The sequence below is a fragment of the Pholis gunnellus genome, assembly GCF_910591455.1.
Source record: "Pholis gunnellus genome assembly, chromosome: 23".
Taxonomy (NCBI): domain Eukaryota; kingdom Metazoa; phylum Chordata; class Actinopteri; order Perciformes; family Pholidae; genus Pholis; species Pholis gunnellus.
In genome coordinates, this window is record NC_136550.1 from 11,917,551 (window position 1) to 11,940,318 (window position 22,768).

A 22,768-nucleotide genomic window follows, 5' to 3' on the forward strand; every position below is an offset into this window, starting at 1 on the left:
AGCAACAGAAAAATATGAGCAACACAGAAAATCAGTAGTTGGAAATATTCAGAAACAAGGAGAAAAAGACACATATACCAATCAATGTTCTGTGCCAGAGACATGGATTATATTTGGCAAGTTGGGTGCAGATGAAATTCTTTAACTGTTTTGATATCAGATTTCTATCAAAACTCTAATATCAAATATGATCAGATTTTTCTATCCGTTTAACCCCAATTCAGACACTTTCTTCCTTGGTGTAAGAACAAGATCATTCAATCAACAAATAATCCAACGTATACCAGTGGAGCACACAGTCAGTCATCAAGAGCTGCAACTATAAGTCCATTTACAAGTCAATCAAAATGAAATCAAGCTGCAACTATTTAGATAATTGATTGATTGTTAATGTAATTATTCAAGAAAAAAATGCCGAAAATGATTTAGTTCAAGGTTCTCAAATATGAGAATGCTTTTCCTTGTTTTACATATGAGCTGTTGAACTTCCTAACATGAGCTCTGAGCACATTATTATACATCATTCAAACTACTGATTTGTTTTAGTCAATACAAATACAATCTTTTATTTCTTTATCATTTGAATTGTGTGTTTTTATGAAGAAAAAAACACTATAAATTACTATAAAAAAGTAAAAGTATCACATTTAGTATTTTTGATGGTTTATTGACTTCAGAGCGTTGAAATTATTTTTGGGACGGTGACATAATATCGTTGTAGACCAGCTGCTGTAAAACAACAAAGAGATCAGTAACTGTTAATATGGATCAATAATTATCAAAAATTTGTATCGGTGGCCAAACAATGTGATCATAGATCTAAAAGTTATATTTGCTCCCTTGTTTCTTTCGTGCTGATCTGAACCGTGACTTATATGATCCGTTGCTCCACTAGTCGACTGCTTCTAGTAGTATTTTTCCATCCATCCTCTGTAACCTCTTATCCTATTCTGGATTGCACGGGGGCCGGAGCCGAAGGCAGGGTTCACCCTGGACAGGGATCCAGACTCTGGCAGGACTGAGACAGACATTCACACTCACATTCACACAACCTAACATGTCTTGACATTGTGGGGGAATCTCCATCGCCCAGATAGAACCCACTGACGCTGACACGGGGAGAACATGTAAACTCCACACAGGAGGGCCGTCCTGTGAGGTGACTGTGCTAGCCACAGCACCAGCGTGCCAACGAGATGGTATGCAGGATAGCCTCTACCCACAGAGGTGTAGCACTCTGGCCTACCTCTGTGGGCTGGAGGTCCGTCGCATTCCACTCCATCTAAGGATCTGGTGGACCCAACTCACTGGATCAGTGAATCTTAGCCCTACTGGTCTTCTGATCTGTTACATCACAGGACATCGCCTTTGATGTGAAGGAACACTCTCTGTGATGTCACGGAACAAGCCGAACTGTTGTGTAACGGAACGTTCTATGGAACTGATGACATCATTAGTTGTGTAACTGAACGTTCTACACACATGTGATCCTCAGATTATATAACGTCCTTCTTCCTCATCCTTCTTTTTTTTCTTTCCTTCCCTCCCTCCTCCCTTCCTTGCTTCCTTCCTTCCCCTCCTCCTTTCCTTTCCGTTCCTTTCCTTCCTCCCTCCCCCCTCCCTCCTCCTCCTCCTTTCCTTCCTTCCTCCTCCTCCTCCCTTCTTCCTCTCTCTTCCTCGTTTTGGTGATAAACTTGAATAAATTCAGTAGTTTGAATGAGATGTTTTCACATGAATATAAAATAGATATTAGATAGATATTAGTACACTCATTCTCTTTGGGTTTTAGACTGTTGGTCAGACAAAACAAAACATTGAATGACATCATCTTGAGAAAACATGATGATTATTTTACACAATATTCTGTTTAGCAACCAAGCAATTAATCGGTTTATCAAGAAATTAAACCACAGAAAATCAGTAGTTGGAAATATTCAGAAACAAGGAGAAAAAGACACATACACCAATCAATGTTCTGTGCCAGAGACATGGATTATATTTGGCAAGTTGGGTGCAGATGAAATTCTTTAACTGTTTTGATATCAGATTTCTATCAAAACTCTAATATCAAATATGATCAGATTTTTCTATCCGTTTAACCCCAATTCAGACACGTTCTTCCTTGGTGTAAGAACAAGATCATTCAATCAACAAATAATCCAACGTATACCAGTGGAGCACACAGTCAGTCATCAAGAGCTGCAACTATAAGTCCATTAACCAGTCAATCAAAATGAAATCAAGCTGCAACTATTTAGATAATTGATTGATTGTTAATGTAATTATTCAAGAAAAAAATGCCGAAAATGATTTAGTTCAAGGTTCTCAAATATGAGAATGCTTTTCCTTGTTTTACATATGAGCTGTTGAACTTCCTAACATGAGCTCTGAGCACATTATTATACATCATTCAAACTACTGATTTGTTTTAGTCAATACAAATACAATCTTTTATTTCTTTATCATTTGAATTGTGTGTTTTTATGAAGAAAAAAACACTATAAATTACTATAAAAAAGTAAAAGTATCACATTTAGTATTTTTGATGGTTTATTGACTTCAGAGCGTTGAAATTATTTTTGGGACGGTGACATAATATCGTTGTAGACCAGCTGCTGTAAAACAACAAAGAGATCAGTAACTGTTAATATGGATCAATAATTATCAAAAATTTGTATCGGTGGCCAAACAATGTGATCATAGATCTAAAAGTTATATTTGCTCCCTTGTTTCTTTCGTGCTGATCTGAACCGTGACTTATATGATCCGTTGCTCCACTAGTCGACTGCTTCTAGTAGTATTTTTCCGTCCATCCTCTGTAACCTCTTATCCTATTCTGGATTGCACGGGGGCCGGAGCCGAAGGCAGGGTTCACCCTGGACAGGGATCCAGACTCTGGCAGGACTGAGACAGACATTCACACTCACATTCACACAACCTAACATGTCTTGACATTGTGGGGGAATCTCCATCGCCCAGATAGAACCCACTGACGTTGACACGGGGAGAACATGTAAACTCCACACAGGAGGGCCGTCCTGTGAGGTGACTGTGCTAGCCACAGCACCTGCGTGCCAACGAGATGGTATGCAGGATATCCTCTAACCACAGAGGTGTAGCACCCTGGCCTACCTCTGTGGGCTGGAGGTCCGTCGCATTCCACTCCATCTAAGGATCTGGTGGACCCAACTCACTGGATCAGTGAATCTTAGACCTACGCTCTGTTTTCAACCTAACATGTCTTGACATTGTGGGGGAATCTCCATCGCCCAGATAGAACCCACTGACGCTGACACGGGGAGAACATGTAAACTCCACACAGGAGGGCCGTCCTGTGAGGTGACTGTGCTAGCCACAGCACCAGCGTGCCAACGAGATGGTATGCAGGATAGCCTCTACCCACAGAGGTGTAGCACTCTGGCCTACCTCTGTGGGCTGGAGGTCCGTCGCATTCCACTCCATCTAAGGATCTGGTGGACCCAACTCACTGGATCAGTGAATCTTAGCCCTACTGGTCTTCTGATCTGTTACATCACAGGACATCGCCTTTGATGTGAAGGAACACTCTCTGTGATGTCACGGAACAAGCCGAACTGTTGTGTAACGGAACGTTCTATGGAACTGATGACATCATTAGTTGTGTAACTGAACGTTCTACACACATGTGATCCTCAGATTATATAATGTCCTTCTTCCTCATCCTTTTTTTTCTTTCCTTCCCTCCCTCCTCCCTTCCTTGCTTCCTTCCTTCCCCTCCTCCTTTCCTTTCCGTTCCTTTCCTTCCTCCCTCCCCCCCTCCCTCCTCCTCCTCCTTTCCTTCCTTCCTCCTCCTCCCTTCTTCCTCTCTCTTCCTCGTTTTGGTGATAAACTTGAATAAATTCAGTAGTTTGAATGAGATGTTTTCACATGAATATAAAATAGATATTAGATAGATATTAGTACACTCATTCTCTTTGGGTTTTAGACTGTTGGTCAGACAAAACAAAACATTGAATGACATCATCTTGAGAAAACATGATGATTATTTTACACAATATTCTGTTTAGCAACCAAGCAATTAATCGGTTTATCAAGAAATTAAACCACAGAAAATCAGTAGTTGGAAATATTCAGAAACAAGGAGAAAAAGACACATACACCAATCAATGTTCTGTGCCAGAGACATGGATTATATTTGGCAAGTTGGGTGCAGATGAAATTCTTTAACTGTTTTGATATCAGATTTCTATCAAAACTCTAATATCAAATATGATCAGATTTTTCTATCCGTTTAACCCCAATTCAGACACGTTCTTCCTTGGTGTAAGAACAAGATCATTCAATCAACAAATAATCCAACGTATACCAGTGGAGCACACAGTCAGTCATCAAGAGCTGCAACTATAAATCCATTAACCAGTCAATCAAAATGAAATCAATCTGCAACTATTTAGATAATTAGGGCCCGAGCACCGACGTAGTAGTAGCCAGAATTTGTGAAAATTGCAATCTGATTGGGTTGACCAGCTGCGTTATGAAATATTGGCTCGCTAGCGCCCCCTATTGAGTAGCCCCAACATTGGGTTTCACCTAGCTGTATGAAATTTGGTAGGTATGTGGAACGTGATGGGGCGTACAAAAAATCCTCTTGGAATTTTCCACTGAACCAAACAGGAAGTCGGCTATTTTGAAGTGTATAACGTTTTTGTACCGTTTCAAGGCATCATACTTTAACGAACTCCTCCTAGAGAATTAATCAGATCAACTTAGAATTTGGTCAGAACAATCTCAAGACCTTAGTGATTAAAAGTTACTAAAAGCTTGAGGTTTCATCAAACGACGTTGATTTGGTGTGGCAGACATTTTACATGGTTCACCATCATCCATCAAGCTGTTGTAACTCAACTGTACTTTGTCAAAACTGTCCCAAACTTGACATGGTTGTTGACTGTCATGACTTCAGGACTTCTGCATGCCAATATTAACTCATAGTCATAGCGCCACCTACTGATAAGCACGGACGTAAGCAGGATTCTATAATTACAGCGGCCCAAACACTGAACTTATTAAAAGGGTTTGTGGGCACACCATGAGAAAAAGACTTCGCTGATCTTATTATGTGCAAACTAAGATGCTTGGAGAGCAAAAGTTAGATAACAGTGGGTTTTCAAACCATGTCAGTCGACATTAGTATAAATGATCTGTCCAGAGCTTCTACATGAGAATCAGGTTAATATTACAATGAATGCTTCACACTACAATCTAAAGTTACAGAAGAGTTTAACATGAAAACAGTGTTAAATTAAAGTGTTCAAGTGAAAGCAAATGACACTACTGTTTCCTTAACTTTCATGTAAGTCCAAATCCAATCAGCAGGACACTGCAGGGAGTTGAACCCCATCCCATTAAACTGACATGTTACTAACACTGAAGCGCATCCACGCACATTCATTTTCTTGATGATCTTAACAGGCTTCCATTTATGATTGTATTGGATGTACCCTCAACACATTTGAGGCTTGAGACCTGGCAACACGATCTTGCTACGCTGCTGGTCGACGCAAAAAATATAATCTAACTTGTGCGCGCAGTGTATGATGGTCACGGAAATGCACGGCCGCGTCAACCAGAGTCCTGCCAGTACCCTCGACGTGCGTGAACGTGCGAGGGCCCGACCAATGCTCGCAGCTTTAATTAGATTTTGTGTTTTTCCGGACAGAAATAAATATTTCAATATAATGCAGGAAACTAATGATATAAGGTAGAATAGTTTGGAGGGGTGGGGGGGGGCATGCTTTATTAAAAACATAGCATTGAGATTGAGAAGTTGCCAATCTTCAAGATATAAAACCAAGTCAACTCAACATTTAATGAGAGCTCTCAAGTGCATTACATCTGGACCCTCGTTCAGAAGGGTGTGTTTGTCCCTCCCATTATATATTGTAAAAAAAAAAGAAGAAAATTCCTTGGTAGGAGTGTGTCAACATAATCAAGCAAACGTGATAGAAAAGGGGAAGCTCTGGGGAACACTCTCACTGATCCAAAGATGTAGTTAACATGTAGAACACGCTAACCTCACACATAAGCATCCGGGTCCAGTCTCAGTTTCTGTCGCTGGCATCTAGGGAGGCAGTCTACATTATGTGTTCATCTCAGTCCCCCACAGAAAATCCCTCCATATCAATCCTAATTTGGGGGCCCATTTGTGTCAGACTGGTGCCGGTTAACAGGCACTAAGTGACACAGAGGGATGGAGCATTATTGCCTTATTTGAGGCAGCACAGCGCAGCTGAGGCATAGTTTACCAGCCTCTAATCCACAGTTGTATCGAGGGATATAGAGGTGAGCGGCGGGTAACACACAGATGGAGCAACACCTAAACACACACACACACACACACACACACCATCACACACACACGCATATTTGTTTATAGACGTGCTGTGTGTGTGTTTTCTATCTGTGTTGGGTATATTTATCAGTGACACCAAGTCTTTGCAGGACGTAGGCTGACATAAAGCCATAATGTTTTAGCACCCTCGACTCCCTTTATGCAATTGCAGATGTCGAGATGACAAATCCTGAGTTATGTCATATAACTCTGCCTACACTGTACGGTTTTTCTCTATACAGCGTAAATGCTCGATACGCCTTGATTTTTTTTGCATCATCCCCAAATTCCTTCCCTCTTGCCCTCTTTTCTCCAACATCTGTCTTTCTTCATGATTTAGCCTCGGGCTTCTTGCGTTCTGCGTGACTGTATCCCTGTTGTGTCTTAGTTGACTCTTCCTGTCTCTGTACTCACCCCCTCAGATCTGAACAGATTGTCTGTCCCATGCTAATCTATTACATGCAAGGCTGCAGCCTGCTTTGCTCCACAGTAGGAATAGATATGAAACGGGAAGGATAACCCGGAATTGATGTATGATTGATGAAATGGGGATATCAAATTATGACATTCTTTTTGAAGTACTGTTTTTCACTTTGACTTCCTGTTACCAGAAGTCTAATCAAATGTTTGAATAGAAGAGTTTTACATAAAAGTCACATCAGCAGCCTCACTAGTAGCTTCAGCTGTCACGTATCAGAGCAATGTTCAATGCACCTTCTAGGAATGTTGCCTCCACTTCCACTGCTGGTAAGATGTACCCACTATGGGGACTCCTATACAAAATAGAAATAATTGTGAAAACAGTAACATCACCCAACACTGACCTCCAGTGCTTATAGTAAATAGTTTTATTTGCATTAAATTGAGAGGGAGTGTTTAGATTCATGCCCTGTGTTATCTCCGTAATATCTAAATAGATACAATGAAACAATACTATAAAGGAGAATCTTTTTGCCATGTAAATGAGTATAACTAATATGCTTATAGGTTAACGTGTGAGTCACTTATCTCATTTTAGACTCAAATTAAGTGTGTTTCTATCAAACTTGGATTTGTAATATTAAGTTGGCGGTATAGGCTACGTAAACCGAGTAGAAGAAGAAGAAGAGGCTGCGCACCGGAAACAAAACAAGTCACTTTGCCACCTTGAAAAATTGACAGGGGGCATCTGGAATTTGTTGCAATTGGGCAAGTTTTAATATTTCTCCAAGACAGCTATTGGTCATGTTTCATACTGTTCGTTTCCATACAGCTGTTCTAATGCAATACTTAAAAATGTATTTATACTGTTATTTTAGAACAGAAGGGAGAATCTCTTCTCAAAGAGGGTTAGTGTTGCTATCATTTACGTCGCCCGATAACAGGCGGGGGAAGGAGGCGTAGAGAAAGCAGCCTTAATCAGGGTTATTGGAGCCAGAAATAACAAATGAGCCAACACGCCTTTACGTAATGAGCCCGAGATTAGACTGAGAGACAAAACAGGACCAGTCACCTCTGCAGCGTCAGAGAGAGAAATAAAGAGGGTGACATGACGGGAGGGGGAAAGACGATGACATGAGTAATATGAAGAGGAGGAGAGGGATTACATGTGGAGAGGAGGAAGATGAAGACACAAAGAGAAAGATGATTGATGCATTTGTAGTTTAGTTTGTATGAAAATGTTGCGTGTTAAAGTGGCAAACACTGTACAGCATCATGTGCTTTGGCAATATTCTCTATGCCAAATCTATACCGTGAGAATAATTCTAATGATAGCATGCTAATTTGCAAACTGTGGCCGACTAACATGGAAATTATAGTGTTAATGTACGGCCATGCTAACATGCAAGGTGTTCAATATTATATGGTGTCTGTAAGCAATATCAAGTAAAGTGGACTGCACATCATAAAGTCAAGCTAAATCAAAGTAATGCAGAATCTTTCTTTGTTCATGCTGCATGTGTGTTTTTATAGTCAGCGTAGCATTAAAGGTCTCCCTGCTCTACCAATATAGAACCATGGGAATTGAATTGGACTCTGGGAGATATGCAGACAGATCTGGGCCAGTCTGTCTGGGCGAGGTGGGACGGAGGGTGAGTGGAGCGATGGAGTGGAGGAAGGAGGGGGGGGGGGGGACGACAACGACAATGCTGCCCTGTTGCTGGCGAGGCCCGATCATGGTGTCAGCCTCAGAGGCATTTGCCGATGGAAGGTGACTCGCTCAGAAAACAGACTCATGTTCGGGCCACCCGTAGACGGCATTGGCACCGGCACACATATGACTCAGTACATATATTTCCTTCTTTTGCCCTCTCTGTCCCTCTTGGTGTCATTGTCTCTGTGTCTCTCCATCTTGGCCAGTGTTCTTGTCCCGTCTCCTTGGCGCCTCCGTTCTCCCTCCCGGCGCTCTGAACCGCGTCTTGGCTCGCAGAGTGATGTCTTCATTGCAATCAACCAGCGTCTGTTTCACTACACCCCCTTAACCAAATCTCACCTCCATGCCAGTTTCAATCCTCCGCTTGCTTGTTTTTTCTACGCCAGGAGGATCATGCGATATATCGTGTTTGTATGAGTGAGTGAGTCAGTCAGACAGTACAGCACTGGTCGTTGTAGACACACCTGGCAGAGATCAGCGCTCTACGTAGCGCACCTTGCTAGTTGAAACTTTGTCCTTTTTTTAAGCTGGCAGGATTTTCCCACAGTCTAGTGGACTGTCTGTCTGAGCGCTGGCCCCTCCGTTTGATTTAAGAGGTGCTGTTGGAGCTGGAGATTGTGGGACGACTTCCATGCTAGGTGGTTTGGTTTTGAGGAGAGGGAGAGGGTGGGGGATGACCTTGGGTGAGGAGTTGGGGAAAGATAGCCATGGTGCAGCAGGAGGACAGGACAAGGAGTGAGAGAGAGAGAGAGAGATAATTACGTTATTTAACAGCTCAGGAAACTGCAATACGGTAGTGATAGGTGATTGTGTGTGTGTGTGTGTGTGTGCGTGCCTGCCTAAGGGAAATCCTGCAGGGTTTTCTCCTCTCCCTGCTTGGCCAGCAGAAACCGGGAGAGAGAGAGAGACCAGTGGCAGGTCTGCCTACAATCACAGAATCCCACTATCATTTAACATTGGCCCTCTCAGGGGAATGGTGACTGCTCCGGGGGCGGAGCCTGAGGCACCGTTGCTCGCTGTCATCACGGTTTAATTCAAACCGTGGACAGTGGAGACCACTTATGGTGATCGTGTCTGTCCAGGTCAAATTGACCACGATAAGCGAATGATTATAACAGTTTTTGGGGGTATTCTTTACTCTTCATGCAGGTAACCATCTCATTGACATCAGCATTTTTTATGGGTGTAATCATTCTCCAAGTCCACCATTAAACTTGACTTTCCATTTTAAGGTCACAATTAGATTTTTTTTTTCAGCACTGTCCTTTTCTCTTTTAAAAAGAGATGCTGTATGGTACAGTAATGGATACATTTTTTGATGTACCACACTAAGTCTATATGGTCAAATGTGTTTTGTATACATAACCAGTCAACTGGGAACAAACTACAACTATAGAGGAGATCCACTAGATGGCTGGAGGTTACGTTACATCAACATCTTGAGTTTCTCAGAGTTTACGAGGAACACCGTAATGCCTTGTGGAAACGTGTTTCAACTCCCCCTAGTGTTTTCAGGTGGTATTATTTTTGGCATTCCACCCTCCGCCATTTCCGTTACTGTGAATTGTAATTTTTACAATTTCAATGGATACCGGTAACTAGGGATAGCCTCCAATAGCTACTTGGGAAAACAAAAGCGCTATCCTCTTCCTGTTTTGGTTGATGCACCTCCTTTGTGCCAAACTATTGGACGACTGTGGCTAAGTGGAGAGCAGGGTCGTCCTTCAATCAAGAGGGTCGGCGGTTCGATCCCCGGCTCCGGCTTTGCTAGTCGCATGTCGATGTGTCCTTGAGCAAGACACTTAGCCCAAAATTGCTCCCGTAGCTGTGCCTACGGTATAGAATCTGAATTGTAAGTCGCTTTGGACAGAAGCGTCCGCTAAATGACTGTAATGTGATGCCATACATTCAATTTAATCCTTTTTTAAATGTTTGCCCTGTTAAGTCATATTCTGTAAATCAAAAGAGCAACTTTTAAATAATATTTCAATAATTATAGTTATTGACAAATAAAACAAAAGTTCACTAATTATTTTACAAAGAGGACTTGAACATTGTATTGATACATAACAGCCCCCCCCCCCCCCCGTTCAGATACTCTGTAGCCATTATCACATAGTCAACATTTACTTCATAACGATAAGCTCAGGCAAGAAGACAACTTGTCTATTGCCACTTTAAACACAAGAATGACTGTGAATGTGTGTTCAACCTCCAAAATAAGTGGTCCAGATAATCTGACCAAACTGTTGGCTTGTTTACAACCTGTCTGCTCTGACTGCTGGTGCCTGGCTCTGTTAGACTCGATGGTGTTCTGTACATTAAGCGTCTGCGATGGACTGCGTTCGTGTGACTGACTGATGCGTTCTACAGATGTATGGGTGATGTGACTGCAGTGACGCAAGGTGACTCAGACAGTGTCACGGCATCTGTACGTCCTTGTCAGAGCAGAAAGCACAGCACTGACAACCCCGCTTAGTTTGTCTCTTTAAGCCAACATCACATCAGAGGAGGTGGGTAGGGACGGAGGGGTGGGGGGTGGGGGGGAGTCGTGGGGTTGGGGGCACCCGAGCTCTGACCGGGTACGAGAGAAGTGATGAAGAGAATAAGGAAGAAGGGGGAGGAAGCAATTTTTATACAGCAGACATCGGAACGGGGGTTCAGAGTAACAGAGGGGGAGGAGAAACGTGAGGGAGGAAGGAGAGCGAAGGGGAGGGTTTAGGGAAATAGATTTGAGAGAGAGAGAGAGAGAGAGAGAGAGAGAGAGAGAGAGAGAGAGAGAAGAAGAGAGAGAGAGAAGAGCGAGGGAGGGAGGGAAAGACAGAGAGAGCATGTGAAGCACGTTGCCAGTGCTCGCTCGGTAATGCACTGTGAACGGGGACAAGCAAGAGAGCGAGTCTCACACACACACACACACACACACACACACGCATCCATACATGCTGCCTCTGTCACACACCCTCACACCTTCACACGTGTGCGCTGAGGCAGAGAGGTGCCTTGTTCGGGAGATACACACTTCCCCCCACCCCCCCCCCCCCATCTCTCTCGCAGACACACATGGACACACACTGTGCAGCCGGACCCAACAGAACCAGACCGGACGGCTGTCACCCACCGGTGGAGACTCTGGCATGAGCAGCGGCAATACAGCAGCTACCTACCGTAAGACTACCTGCCAGCCCTCCCCTCCCCTTTTCCCCTTAACCTCATCCCTTCTCTCTCCCTCTCTCTCTCTCGCTCTCTGTCTCCGTTCATTCATCCCCCGTTCTCCCATCTGCGAGGCAGCGTGCGTGGCTGAAGGACACACAGCGCTGCGCTCAGCTGTGGTGTAGCGCGCTGCTGAGAGACTTGGAGAGTCCGATGCGATAGGGGGAACAGATAGACTCCCTCCCTCCCCTCTCTCCCCTCGTTCATTCTGTGTCCCTGTCTGTCTCTCGATCCCCGCACTCTGTCGTTGATGAATGTCACCTCTATCTCTGGGAAATGCTGGATTTATCAAGCCCCCCTTGCCTTTCTCCTTTCTCCTCTCAGGGTGTGGGTGAACGAGGGTGACGCCAGGAGAGCTTGAAAGACAGCAAGGGAACAAGCCGCACTTGGTCCAGCACCGTCCATCCGCACCCACTCATCCTCGTCCCAGCTGGGGGAGCTGATACCTCAGGTCGGACAGTCTCTACTTCTTCTACTTCTCTTGCTCCGACATTGTTTCGGATGGAGGAATTTTGCAGGTGAGGGACCGAAAGAAAAGGAGCAGTGTCACTCCTGTTATTTTGGAGAGTTGACATTCAGGCGTTTTTCGTCCCACTGAAAAGATTCAGGCGTCTGAGCTGCAGGATTGAGTGGGTTAAGAGGACTAAATCAGATTTTTTTTTCTTTTTTTTTCTGGGGGGGGGGGTCTGGATTCATCATGCATCGAATGGTTCTGTGGATGAATCTTTTCGGACAGGGTTGAGTCGAACTTCATTGGAGCTCTAGGAGGAGGGTAAGAGTACACTCAGACCGGGACAGAGACACCAGGGCGCATTGCTGGGCTACAGTGCACTGGTTTTTGGGTGGATAACAACATGACTTGTCCCGATAGAGGAACAGTGACGTATGAAGACTTCACCTGAACCTCACTCGCTACCAGAGAACATACAACTGGAAGGACATTTTAAAGGCAAACGCTCTTCGATCCAAACCTCAACGAGACCCACTTTTCTGTTTTGGGTGGGCCTTTGAGGGATCCACCCTTATTTCCTTCATCTCTTTTTCTGCCCTTCTCCCAGCTGCTTCAGTCCATCCTCAGAAGCCCCCTCCTCCACTCCGCACCCCTCCATCAGCGGTGCTCCGTCGCCCTGGGTGAGCGGGCAGGGGGGTGGCCTACGGTACCCCCCGACACCTGGGCGCCGCCGAGCCGCCAGAGGCTGGTGAGGCGCCGACAGGGTCAGCGCTGGGAAGATGGCCGCTCTCGCCAGCTCCCTTATTCGCCAGCGCAGGGAGGTCAAGGACCCCCAGGCAAACAGGCAGGTCGCCAGCAAGCGCAAGCCCTGCCCAAAGAGCAACAAGTCGCTCTGCCAGAAGCAAATCCTCATATTAATATCGAAGGTTCGACTATGTGGCAGTCGAGGGAGAAAATTGGAAAAAAGACCAGGTGAGTTCCCTCCGGCCTTCCTATCAAACTCTCCTGTTTTCCAGTTTCTTCCTATTTCCTACACCTTGCTCATCTTTGCTCCATTTTCTGCCTGTACTGGGTAACTGGATTTTGATGGTTGACTTGCCAGACTACGGATTAATCCTCAACTGTAAAGCCTCAATAGAGAACATCCCCAGCCTGTAATTTCTAGTGCAGGACTTAATCAGAATCTGGGAAACATCCCAGCACATCTTCCTGGTAGCTGTAAACAACATGTCATGTACGTAGGGGTGGACAGGAAATGGACAGAGTCAAAGCCGGCTTAATACACACACATTTGCACCACTGACCAGAGGCACAACCTTGCCCTGTGATGTGACTGTTGTGATGACTCTGTTGAGGAGCATGTCAACACATCCCATCACACGCTGGTAATCTGCAAGCACAAGCTAGCGAGCAAGCTCCTACATACGGTGATTTACTGTGATGTAAAAATGTCAAGAGGCGCCTCATTTGCAATTCTGGGGGCCATTACTCTCTTTGTGCTTCCCTCAAGGCAAGTGAAACACAGTGCGGCCTAATTTGTCTTGGGTGTTTGCATGTTGAATGTAATTGCAAAATTATTCAATGAAGCTTAATGAGACACTGTATTTGTGCGATGAGTGTGCCTGTGCTACGTATGGTGATGGTTATTGACATTACGAGCCACAGATGAATGGAAGAACAATGATGGCAAAATGTCGATGCCTTGTGGGTTTTCAGAGGTTCCGTCATCTGGGTGAAACCTATGTGGATCTATGTGGAAATACATTTCTAAATGTAGATAAGAAGGCAGGGCTGAACAGTAAAATCACACTCACACGAGTGGACCGTGTGTCCACGAACAAAATGTGCTTTTGTAGGTCAGACCACTTCTGTGCCAAGGTTTGATTTAATATTAATAATACTATAATATACTTTGATCATTTGTCTGATATCAAATGCTCAATAGAGTAAATTATGTGAGTAGTTGTCTTTTCAGAGGAAGGCGTATTGTCTTTGATTTGATTTTAGGAAGTTATGAATACTTTTTTAGTCTTTTTTATTGAGCAGTTTGTTCCGCTGTCTACCTTCTAATTGTTTGGTAAACGCTGTACTATATTTGACACAGATCTCTTATCCCTCTATACGTGTGTGTGTGTGTGTGTGTGTGTATCTTCATTTGTGCGTTCCTTCAATGAGCTTCCCCTCGCCTCAGCAGTCTGCATGTCTTCCTTTTCCCCACACCTACCTCCCTTCACTTCCATGCGCTCCGTGGGTGTGTGTGTGTGTGTGTGTGTGTGTGTGTGTGTGTGTGTCCTTGTCCGCCCCGTGCAAGTGTGCTCGTGTGCTCTGTGATATTTATTACCTCGGTGTGCCAAGTTCATCATGGTAATTACGTGGGGAACCTCTAGCGTGGGAAGCAACATCTGCCGTAGAGGCGGCTGCTCTCTATATTGTAATTACGGTAGTAAAGTACGTTGGACAGGTCGTGGCATTGCCAGCTCTTTGGGAAAAGGCCACACGTGCGTAAAGCCCATTGTTGGAAACCATTTCTTTCCCAAATGGTTCCAGTGCTTCTCACACTCTGATGGATTTATTATGGTAATCGTGGGTACTGTGGTTCGAGACGCATTACCAGCTTCACCATTTCAGGTCGTGATTTACAGGGGTCCGTGTTAAGTACCATGTGTGGCAGTGTGTGTCATCATCATTCTCTACATGTGTGTGTGTGTGTGTGTGTGTATGCAGTCAGCGGTCAGCATAGGGAGGAAACTGCCCCTAGTAGGGCCGTCACGGTGGAGGAATTCTCCTGTGGTGATGATGATTGGCTCAACAGTGCGATATGCAGTATTATTGCCTTTTTGCAAATGACTTAATTTGCCCTGATTTTAGTGCTTTATCAATAGGCTTTGTTGTTGGGCTGTTATTAGGTGTATTGATGCTTTTTAAAATGACAAACATGACAGTTTTAAAAGTATTACATGTTTATTGTTAAATGCAGAGTGTGTGGTTACTATGATATCTGCAGAAGTAAAAATGTCGGCACAAGGTACACAAGAGACCCGCTGGTCTGTGTGTATTCATTTCTCCTCCCTTGAATTTGTTGTCCAGCACTCGTAGGACGTGGGGGTTGGTCTCTGTGGTATTTGTCCCGCCCCTCCTCCATTGTGATTGGAAGGCTGGGGGGAAAAAGCGACGGTGACGAGAGCAGCGTTTTACCCAAAGTTTAACTTTTATCAGCTCACGGAGGCCAGAAGAGAAAGACCAAATGTGAAGTGCGTTTGTAGCATCGTGTAAACATGCTGCGCTCACTTAGCAAAGAATTTAAAAAAAAGCAAACATAGCTGTTGTGGCGGCTGCCTGCAGTTGGCTCGTCAATAGTGCGTTATTGCAATATTGAAGTTATTGCGACAGCCCTAACCCCGGGCCGTGTGTGTGTGTGTGTGTAGCTGGTCTATGTGTGTGTGTATTCTCATCATGTGTGAGTTTCTCCCTCCTTCTCTGAGCTTCAGCCCGAGGCCACAGTTGACCCCTGGCCAGGAATAAACGACTAGAATATTCCTGAGCCGTAGCCTCCTCCCCCTCTTCCTCCTCCTCTTCCTCACCCTGGCAGCGCTTTAGAGCATCCTGCTTACAGCCTGCATTCACTTTGCCTCCAACTGGCTTCTATTGTTTCTACTGGCATCCTTTGGCTGCTATTGGCCTATTCTGCGTCCTGTTGCTCATAGTCTCTTGCATTGTCTTGTATTTTGGTTGGTTCCCATTGTTTTCTGATGGCTTCCATTGTCACATTGGCTTCATTTGGTTTCTCTGGACCTTTATCAAGCAGAGAATCACCATTTTCATTTCTCATATGCACACACTTGAAAATAAAGGGCCGATACATTTCTAACAAGTACCTCAGGCTTTTAGATGAATTCCACCCACAGACAACTGATACGAGTGTGACATATTACAGAATTAGTACTTGTACAGTCTTATAACTTATAAGACGAGATGAACACCACGTGTTTACTGTGCTACACTGGGACAGCGTGTCAGTATTATGGATGCAGCCATTAACGATCATTATCATCGACAACCTATGCCGTCCCGCCCAAGTCAGTGTTTGTTTACTACAGTTACCGGGCAGGCAGAGAAACACTCAAAGTGCCACCGTCGGGTTGCAGTAGTGTGCAAATTGTCACCAGAGGCCCGATGGTGACACTTTCTGGGTCAGTTGTGTAACATCAGACATGTACCAGCTGTAATCTAACCTGTCCTGTGGCTTCATTGTTTTTTCCATTGTGGTTGTTTGCTGAAACAAGAAGTTGATGGAAAAAAACGTGCTCATTCACATTTCAATTTTCTTGATTTTAGAATTATTTACAACAACATTTTTATGGAAATAATATTACAGTAACTATAAGATGAAATACGGAAGTGTCAGGTTTTTTTTTGCTTCTTTCCTTTCCAGAATTCCCCACATACTTCACCTCATTGTTGTTTCTATGTGGTCCACTATGTGAAGTCCAGCATGTTGTGACACTTTCCACAGTTGGACTAATGGCACCTGAAACACTCAGCGTTGCTGTGTGGTGTCGATGTTGTCATGCATCGAACACAGTCTTCTTGTGCATCACTACGTTTTAGTTCAGGTTCCCTTCCCTTTGTGCTCCAGAAGGCCATCTGAGGCTATCGTAGGAGAGGAGTTGTACTTAAGATCGAATACTGTGTGTGTGTGTGTGTGTGATGAAACATGTGCTACCTTCTTCTAAGTGACGGATAGTGAGGAGTGACGTGTGTTTGTGTCCCGGCCTAACCCTACCCCCCCCCCCCCCTTACCTCTTCTCTTATACTGTCGTCCCCCATTTCTCCCCACTCTGTCACCCCCTCACCTCCACACACACGCATACACACCCTCTAACCTCACCTAACCCATACTAATGATGCCCCAGCACTACAGCCCACTCAGCTTATAACAAGGTCAGCTTGCCCTGCACACACACACACACACACACACACACACACACACATACACACACTCAAGAGAAAGCCAGCCTTAGTAGACAGGCATTTTCAAGTGCAGATATACACAAGTATCTATAATTACACACACTTGCATCAACATAAAAACGCGCCCACAGTCAGACAAACTAATAAATCAACACAAACACCAACAAATGATAAGACTTGATAATGTAAGTAGTGAGTGTGGGAGAGAGATAATTTTTCCGCGGCTTTGCGAGTGTGCGCGCGATGAGCGCGCGTGTTCAGGGCCGATATGATCTAATGAGCATGTTAAGCCGCCTATTGGATATCAAAGAGAAAACCAAAATAGCTCTTGCTGTCCTCTGACTGCCTGCTGGAGCTGACTGTGGAAGCCCTCCTCCTCTTCTGTTAACAGGGTAGAATAACACTTGGAGTTGTAACTGCAGCACGGGGCCAAGTGTTCATCCAGCCACTGCAAATTGGTTTGTGTGTGTGTGTGTGTGTGTGTGTGCGCGGGAGAGCGGGAAAATGCGTGCACTTTTGGGTCAGAGACAAACCACAAATGACAGTGTTCGACACACACCTCAGCCAGACCGCGTGTGTGTGTGTGTGTGTGTGTGTGTGTGTGTGTGTGTGTGTGTGAGAGAGGCTCATTGTTGTGCCGTGATTCATCAGGCCACATCAGCTCCTCTCATTAACACACACTGATTTATCAATAATGTGCGGCAGCATTTGGAGAGCACACATTGAACGGGGACGATTTACTGCCTCGTAGACCGGACACTCCGGACAGGCTACGCCAGAGAGGACTATATTTCTCCCTCTTTCTCTCCCTCTGTTCACGTCTCTCCCTTTTTATCAGCTTCCTCTCAATCCATCCTCCAACCGGCTTTTCTTCTCCTCCCTTTCCTTTCACCCACAGCCTCGATCACCCCCCCCCCCCTCCCCCCTCCACACCACTCACTTATCTTCTCAAGGACATCCGGCTTGCTTCTAACCGTCTGTCCCTCAGTGCGTGCCTGTCTCTCTCTTCACCCGCCGTATTTCCCCACTGTGTCTAATCATGTTGTCTTTGGGCCAGTCAGTTAGTCACTGGATGCTACAATGGCAGAGATACTGTAGGTATTGTGCCGCCATGTTGCGTAACCCTGGTTCTATTGTGAATGGATCAGCAGCAAGCGTGACTCACGTCTTCATTTATGGAGTTTGTTTGTTTGCTGTTATGCTCCTTCCCTCTCGGTGTATATGTGATGCAGCTTCGTTTTGCTATGGAGGTGTCACGGGTGTAGGTTATTTTCCAAATTGCTGTATTATTAATACACCAACATACTGACGGCTGCTACAGATTTTACCTGAGGGGTCTGGATAGGGCTGAACGTCTGCCAGATTGATCGTCGGTTGACGCTCAGTTTGAGGGGAGTGGTGACGTCTGATTAATTGCCTGAACGATCAATGATGTGGTCGTCAAATGGTCGGATGGATTTCCAGCACGTCCAAAATGTTGGTCCGCCGTCGTGCACTTTGAGCAGGTTTGTCCAGTCTGTTTTTCCACAGGGCTGCTGTCCATCTATCTATTCTAAACTCTTTTACTCAAGTCGTACTTTAAATGTTGTGACTGTGCCTGGAAAGAAATTAAAGTCCTCAGCAGAACAGACGAACCATATTGGCTGCATCTTAAATTCATCTGCAGTTCCATATTCTTATTTGTAGTAGATTTGCACAAAACCACTCTTCCTTTTTTATTTTTTTCAAAATGTTTAAAGTTGGGGTCCGCAGTTTTCTGCAAAAAAACCTGAAGACCGTCATGTCGAAACACATTTGTTTGTGCATCGTAGCTACAAGTGTGCGACTAGTCTTCTTTACACAAACCCCGCCCCCCCCCGCCGGATCTGACACTACAGCCGTCTTCCTGCAGCTCTCCTCTCTCTGCCCTTAGCCCCGCCCATCAGAGAAGAAAGGGCGTCATACACTAACCTGAACGAGTACTTGTCATTCTTTTCAAACACCATTCCGATAGTGATTCTGATCCCAATTCCATCACACGACGGCAATTCTATGAGAGCAACCGTGGTGTTTTCTTTGCAGACTTATGGGCCTGCAAAGCCTTTCTAGATGACAGACTGTGATTTGAGGCTCTAGCTAGCTGTAGCCGTCAGCACAGCATACGACAGCATGACTCTCCATCGTGCAGATTTGTATCTTTTTTTTTTCAAACTTCCGGCCAAAACAACTTGCTGAACTGTTCCTATTTACATCTCTTAAAGCATGATGAGAACCCTGCTGATAAATACAAATGAGTAGAAAAATACAACTGATCCGTTAAATCTATTAATTTGTACTATCAAATCATTTTTTAATGCCTCATTGATGCGGCTTTCATATCCTCAGAACACTGGCGCTCCCCTCTATCCATTCATAATCAAACATATTTAGTACTTACAAACCAATTGCTATCTAAGGGATAAAGTAGTAATTGTACCATAAGCCTGTAGATATTTAGAGTTCAAAGTGTTAAAGATCCCTTGAAACAGCGCAGTGAAGATGCAGAAGTGAACAGCTGTACAGTAAAACAAAGTCACTAACCTGCTACAAGCCAGTGGGCATTTTAAATTGCTTCATTACATCGTTGTTTCCGAGAGGATGCTCATGAAAGGATTTTGACCATATTCTCACTGTGGAGGTCTATAAAGATGTCCCCCATTGTATCATGTAACACCTCTGCTCCCACCCTGAACCCTTTTCTGCCCCTTTACTGTGTTCTGTAACATCCACAGTTGACAAACAGCAGGCTGATCACACAACTTAAGAGTTTTAAGAGGGAATATTAGACAATATCCCAATGTAAATCATCCTGTAGTCCCAAGATACTTACTTAATATTTTAAATAGTGCAAGCTCTTACATCTTTTGCTCATTAGCTACAGACAACAACCGCTCCCCATCGATCACCAAACAGGACATACCGCCACATGCTTTAAAGTGCGCAGCCGTCGGCCTCCGTTGTTTTGTAACGGGCTCCGCCCTCCGTCTCTGCCAGTGTGGCAGATGTTGTGTATGAAACGGTGCCCGCAATAAATGATTTTGGAGATGCTAACATTTGGCCCCGTGTGATGATCAATGTGGGCTTTCAGTGCCGCCCCTCCCAACCAATTGATTTATGGAGCGGACCACCGTTTGTTTCTGATGCGGAGCGTTTTTTTGGGGGGATGGGCATCAATCATCATTATCAGACAAAATAGAATATTTCTGGCGCATGTGCATATGGGTGTGTTACTTGTTGTATTTCAGTGTGGCATAAAAGTTTGCATGTCCGGACCGTGTGTGTGAGTGCTGGTGAGGACATGTTGGGTTTAAATGAAGGCTGCAGTGTGCCCTGGTAGGAATGAGGTGAGCTGCTTGGACTCAGCGTGGCAGATTCTTGGCACGGCACGGCACGGCACGGACAACACCGACATTAAAGGGAGCAGGGCTGCCGAAGGGTTTAAGATCTGGATACTACATGCTCTTCAAATGACCTCCACCTGAGACGCACACACACACACACACACACACACACACACACACACACACACAGTGATGCATGTCTGCATGCATGCAAATATGCTCGCATTTATCTACAGCAGCACTCAACATCTTATTTTTGCATCAAAAAATTTCCACTCCGCTGGGATTCACCGTCTTGAGAGCCCAAGTAACAAATGACCGGCAAGCGTCGAGTCAGCATCTCGCGCACCCCTCCCACCACCAACACCAACCTTGCTTTCCTCAATGTCAAGAAACCCATAGAAACAGCGCACTGTCCCTTTAATCAATGCCCGTAGTTAAATCGCAAAATTAACATGCTGAGGACAGTAAAGCCAGCATTAGCATTTTTGTATGCAATCAATTTGCCGCATGGTTTGTGTGCAGAGCCGACATGTGTCACATGTTTAGGGATCCAGGACACACACACACACACACACATAAACAGACACACACACATAAACAGACACACAACTGTAAGGGAAACGGCATGAAAGCCACAGGGAGAGCCACACACACACACACACACACACACACGCAAAAAAAAAATACACACACACACACGTACTGGTCACGCATGGGGAGTCTGATCTCTCTCTCAGCTCAAACAGTGTCCCTGACCGACGTGACATTGTCTCAAAGAAAGCTCAATAAATCATGTGTCATTTTAATCCATGACGCTCTCTTTCTCCGCGTATGTGTTCACCTCACTCACACACACACACGCACGCACGCACACACACACACACATCTTCGAGAATAAATCGGCCTTGTGGGAAAAGCCCATGTGTGCATGCTTTACTGCTTGCATCTGTATCTGATTATGTGTTAATTTACTTTGATCACAGAGACTGTGGCACCCTAGGGTGGTGTAGGATTTACTGACAGGTGCTGTGGACCAACAGATCAGAATACAGCAGCACAGCTGAGGCTGCACTCTGAATTGCCATTAAGTTAATATTACTTTCCTTCTAATTTAGAGGTGATAGAGAAGATAAAGTAAAGCAGTTATATGACTGACAGTCTGAGTGTCCAGTAGAATTCAAATTATTTAGCTACAGTGGGACAGTGGGTTTTTTTAGTGTATAAAAAGTTGATAGTTTCTATGAGAACCTTTTCCAGTGAGGTCTGTGGATTATCCAGAGCTACTGGGAGATCAACTGTTTAGATTTTGTAGTCAAAGGTCAAGCTCACTGCGACCTCACGTCAGTCCCATTCTCCAGTACGTCTAGAGAGGGCTGCAGGAAGGAGTCCTAGAACCTGGGAATGAGTCGGCATTCATTCTGCAACTCTTCAACAGGCAGCAGAATATATTGTTCGGCACTAGGAGGGCAACATTCGGAGCTAGTTGTCTTAGTTGTATTGAGAGGGACCCCTAATCATGGTTATAACTTTATAACACAACAATTAATAACCCACAACCAACAGCACACAACATTTTGTGACACATAAACAATTTGTAACACTAATAATTGTACATTTATAAAATGTCACCGCCGAACAGCATGCTGGGTACAGCTCACTAGCTAACCCGTTAGCACAACAGTCTGCTAACAGCTGGAGAGGCTCCGTCGCTACAGTAACGCTACATTAAAGAACAGAAAAGAGCGATGCAGGAGGAACAAAGACAGACCGGAGATGCACCGATAGAGTCTGTGCCCAAGAGAGGAGCTGTCTCCGCTGTTTGGAAGTGTTTTGGTTTAAAAACATCCGACGTAGATCAAAATACTATATATTGCAAAGTGTGTTGAGCCACTGTTGTTTCCGCTGGTGGTAACACGAGCAACTTACTCCATCACCTCAGCAGAAAACATGTTGGAATACCAAGAGTGTGATGACAACCGGTAACGTTAACGCGAGTGAAGCCAAAGGTTCAGACATGGCGTGAAGAGGCATTTGCTCGAAGCAGCATATGACAAGAAAAGCAAGCGGTGGAGCGACATTACGAACGCAATAACGACCCATCTATGCAAGGACATGGTCCCGCTACAGACAGTCGAGAAAGACTCCGAGCAATGATTAAAACACGGGATTCAAGGTACGTCTTATACTTCAGCCAAACTGCTATCCCAATAATATACAACAAACGAGCACACCCTATAGCAAGCAACGCCTTTATACACGATGACATTAAA

The 22,768-nt window shown here is 44.7% G+C and overlaps 1 protein-coding gene across 1 annotated transcript in view; it reads left to right on the forward strand.

Moving 5' to 3' along the window:
* Positions 1-12,944: 12,944 nt before the first annotated feature.
* The window catches only part of fgf11a (fibroblast growth factor 11a), a gene marked incomplete at both ends in the record, with an annotated part of 65,032 nt that continues 55,208 nt past the window's right edge, over positions 12,945-22,768 (forward strand). The window contains one exon of the mRNA XM_079185171.1: positions 12,945-13,137. Coding sequence (XP_079041297.1) covers positions 12,945-13,137 — 193 coding nt within the window. The remainder of the gene's footprint in view (positions 13,138-22,768) is intronic.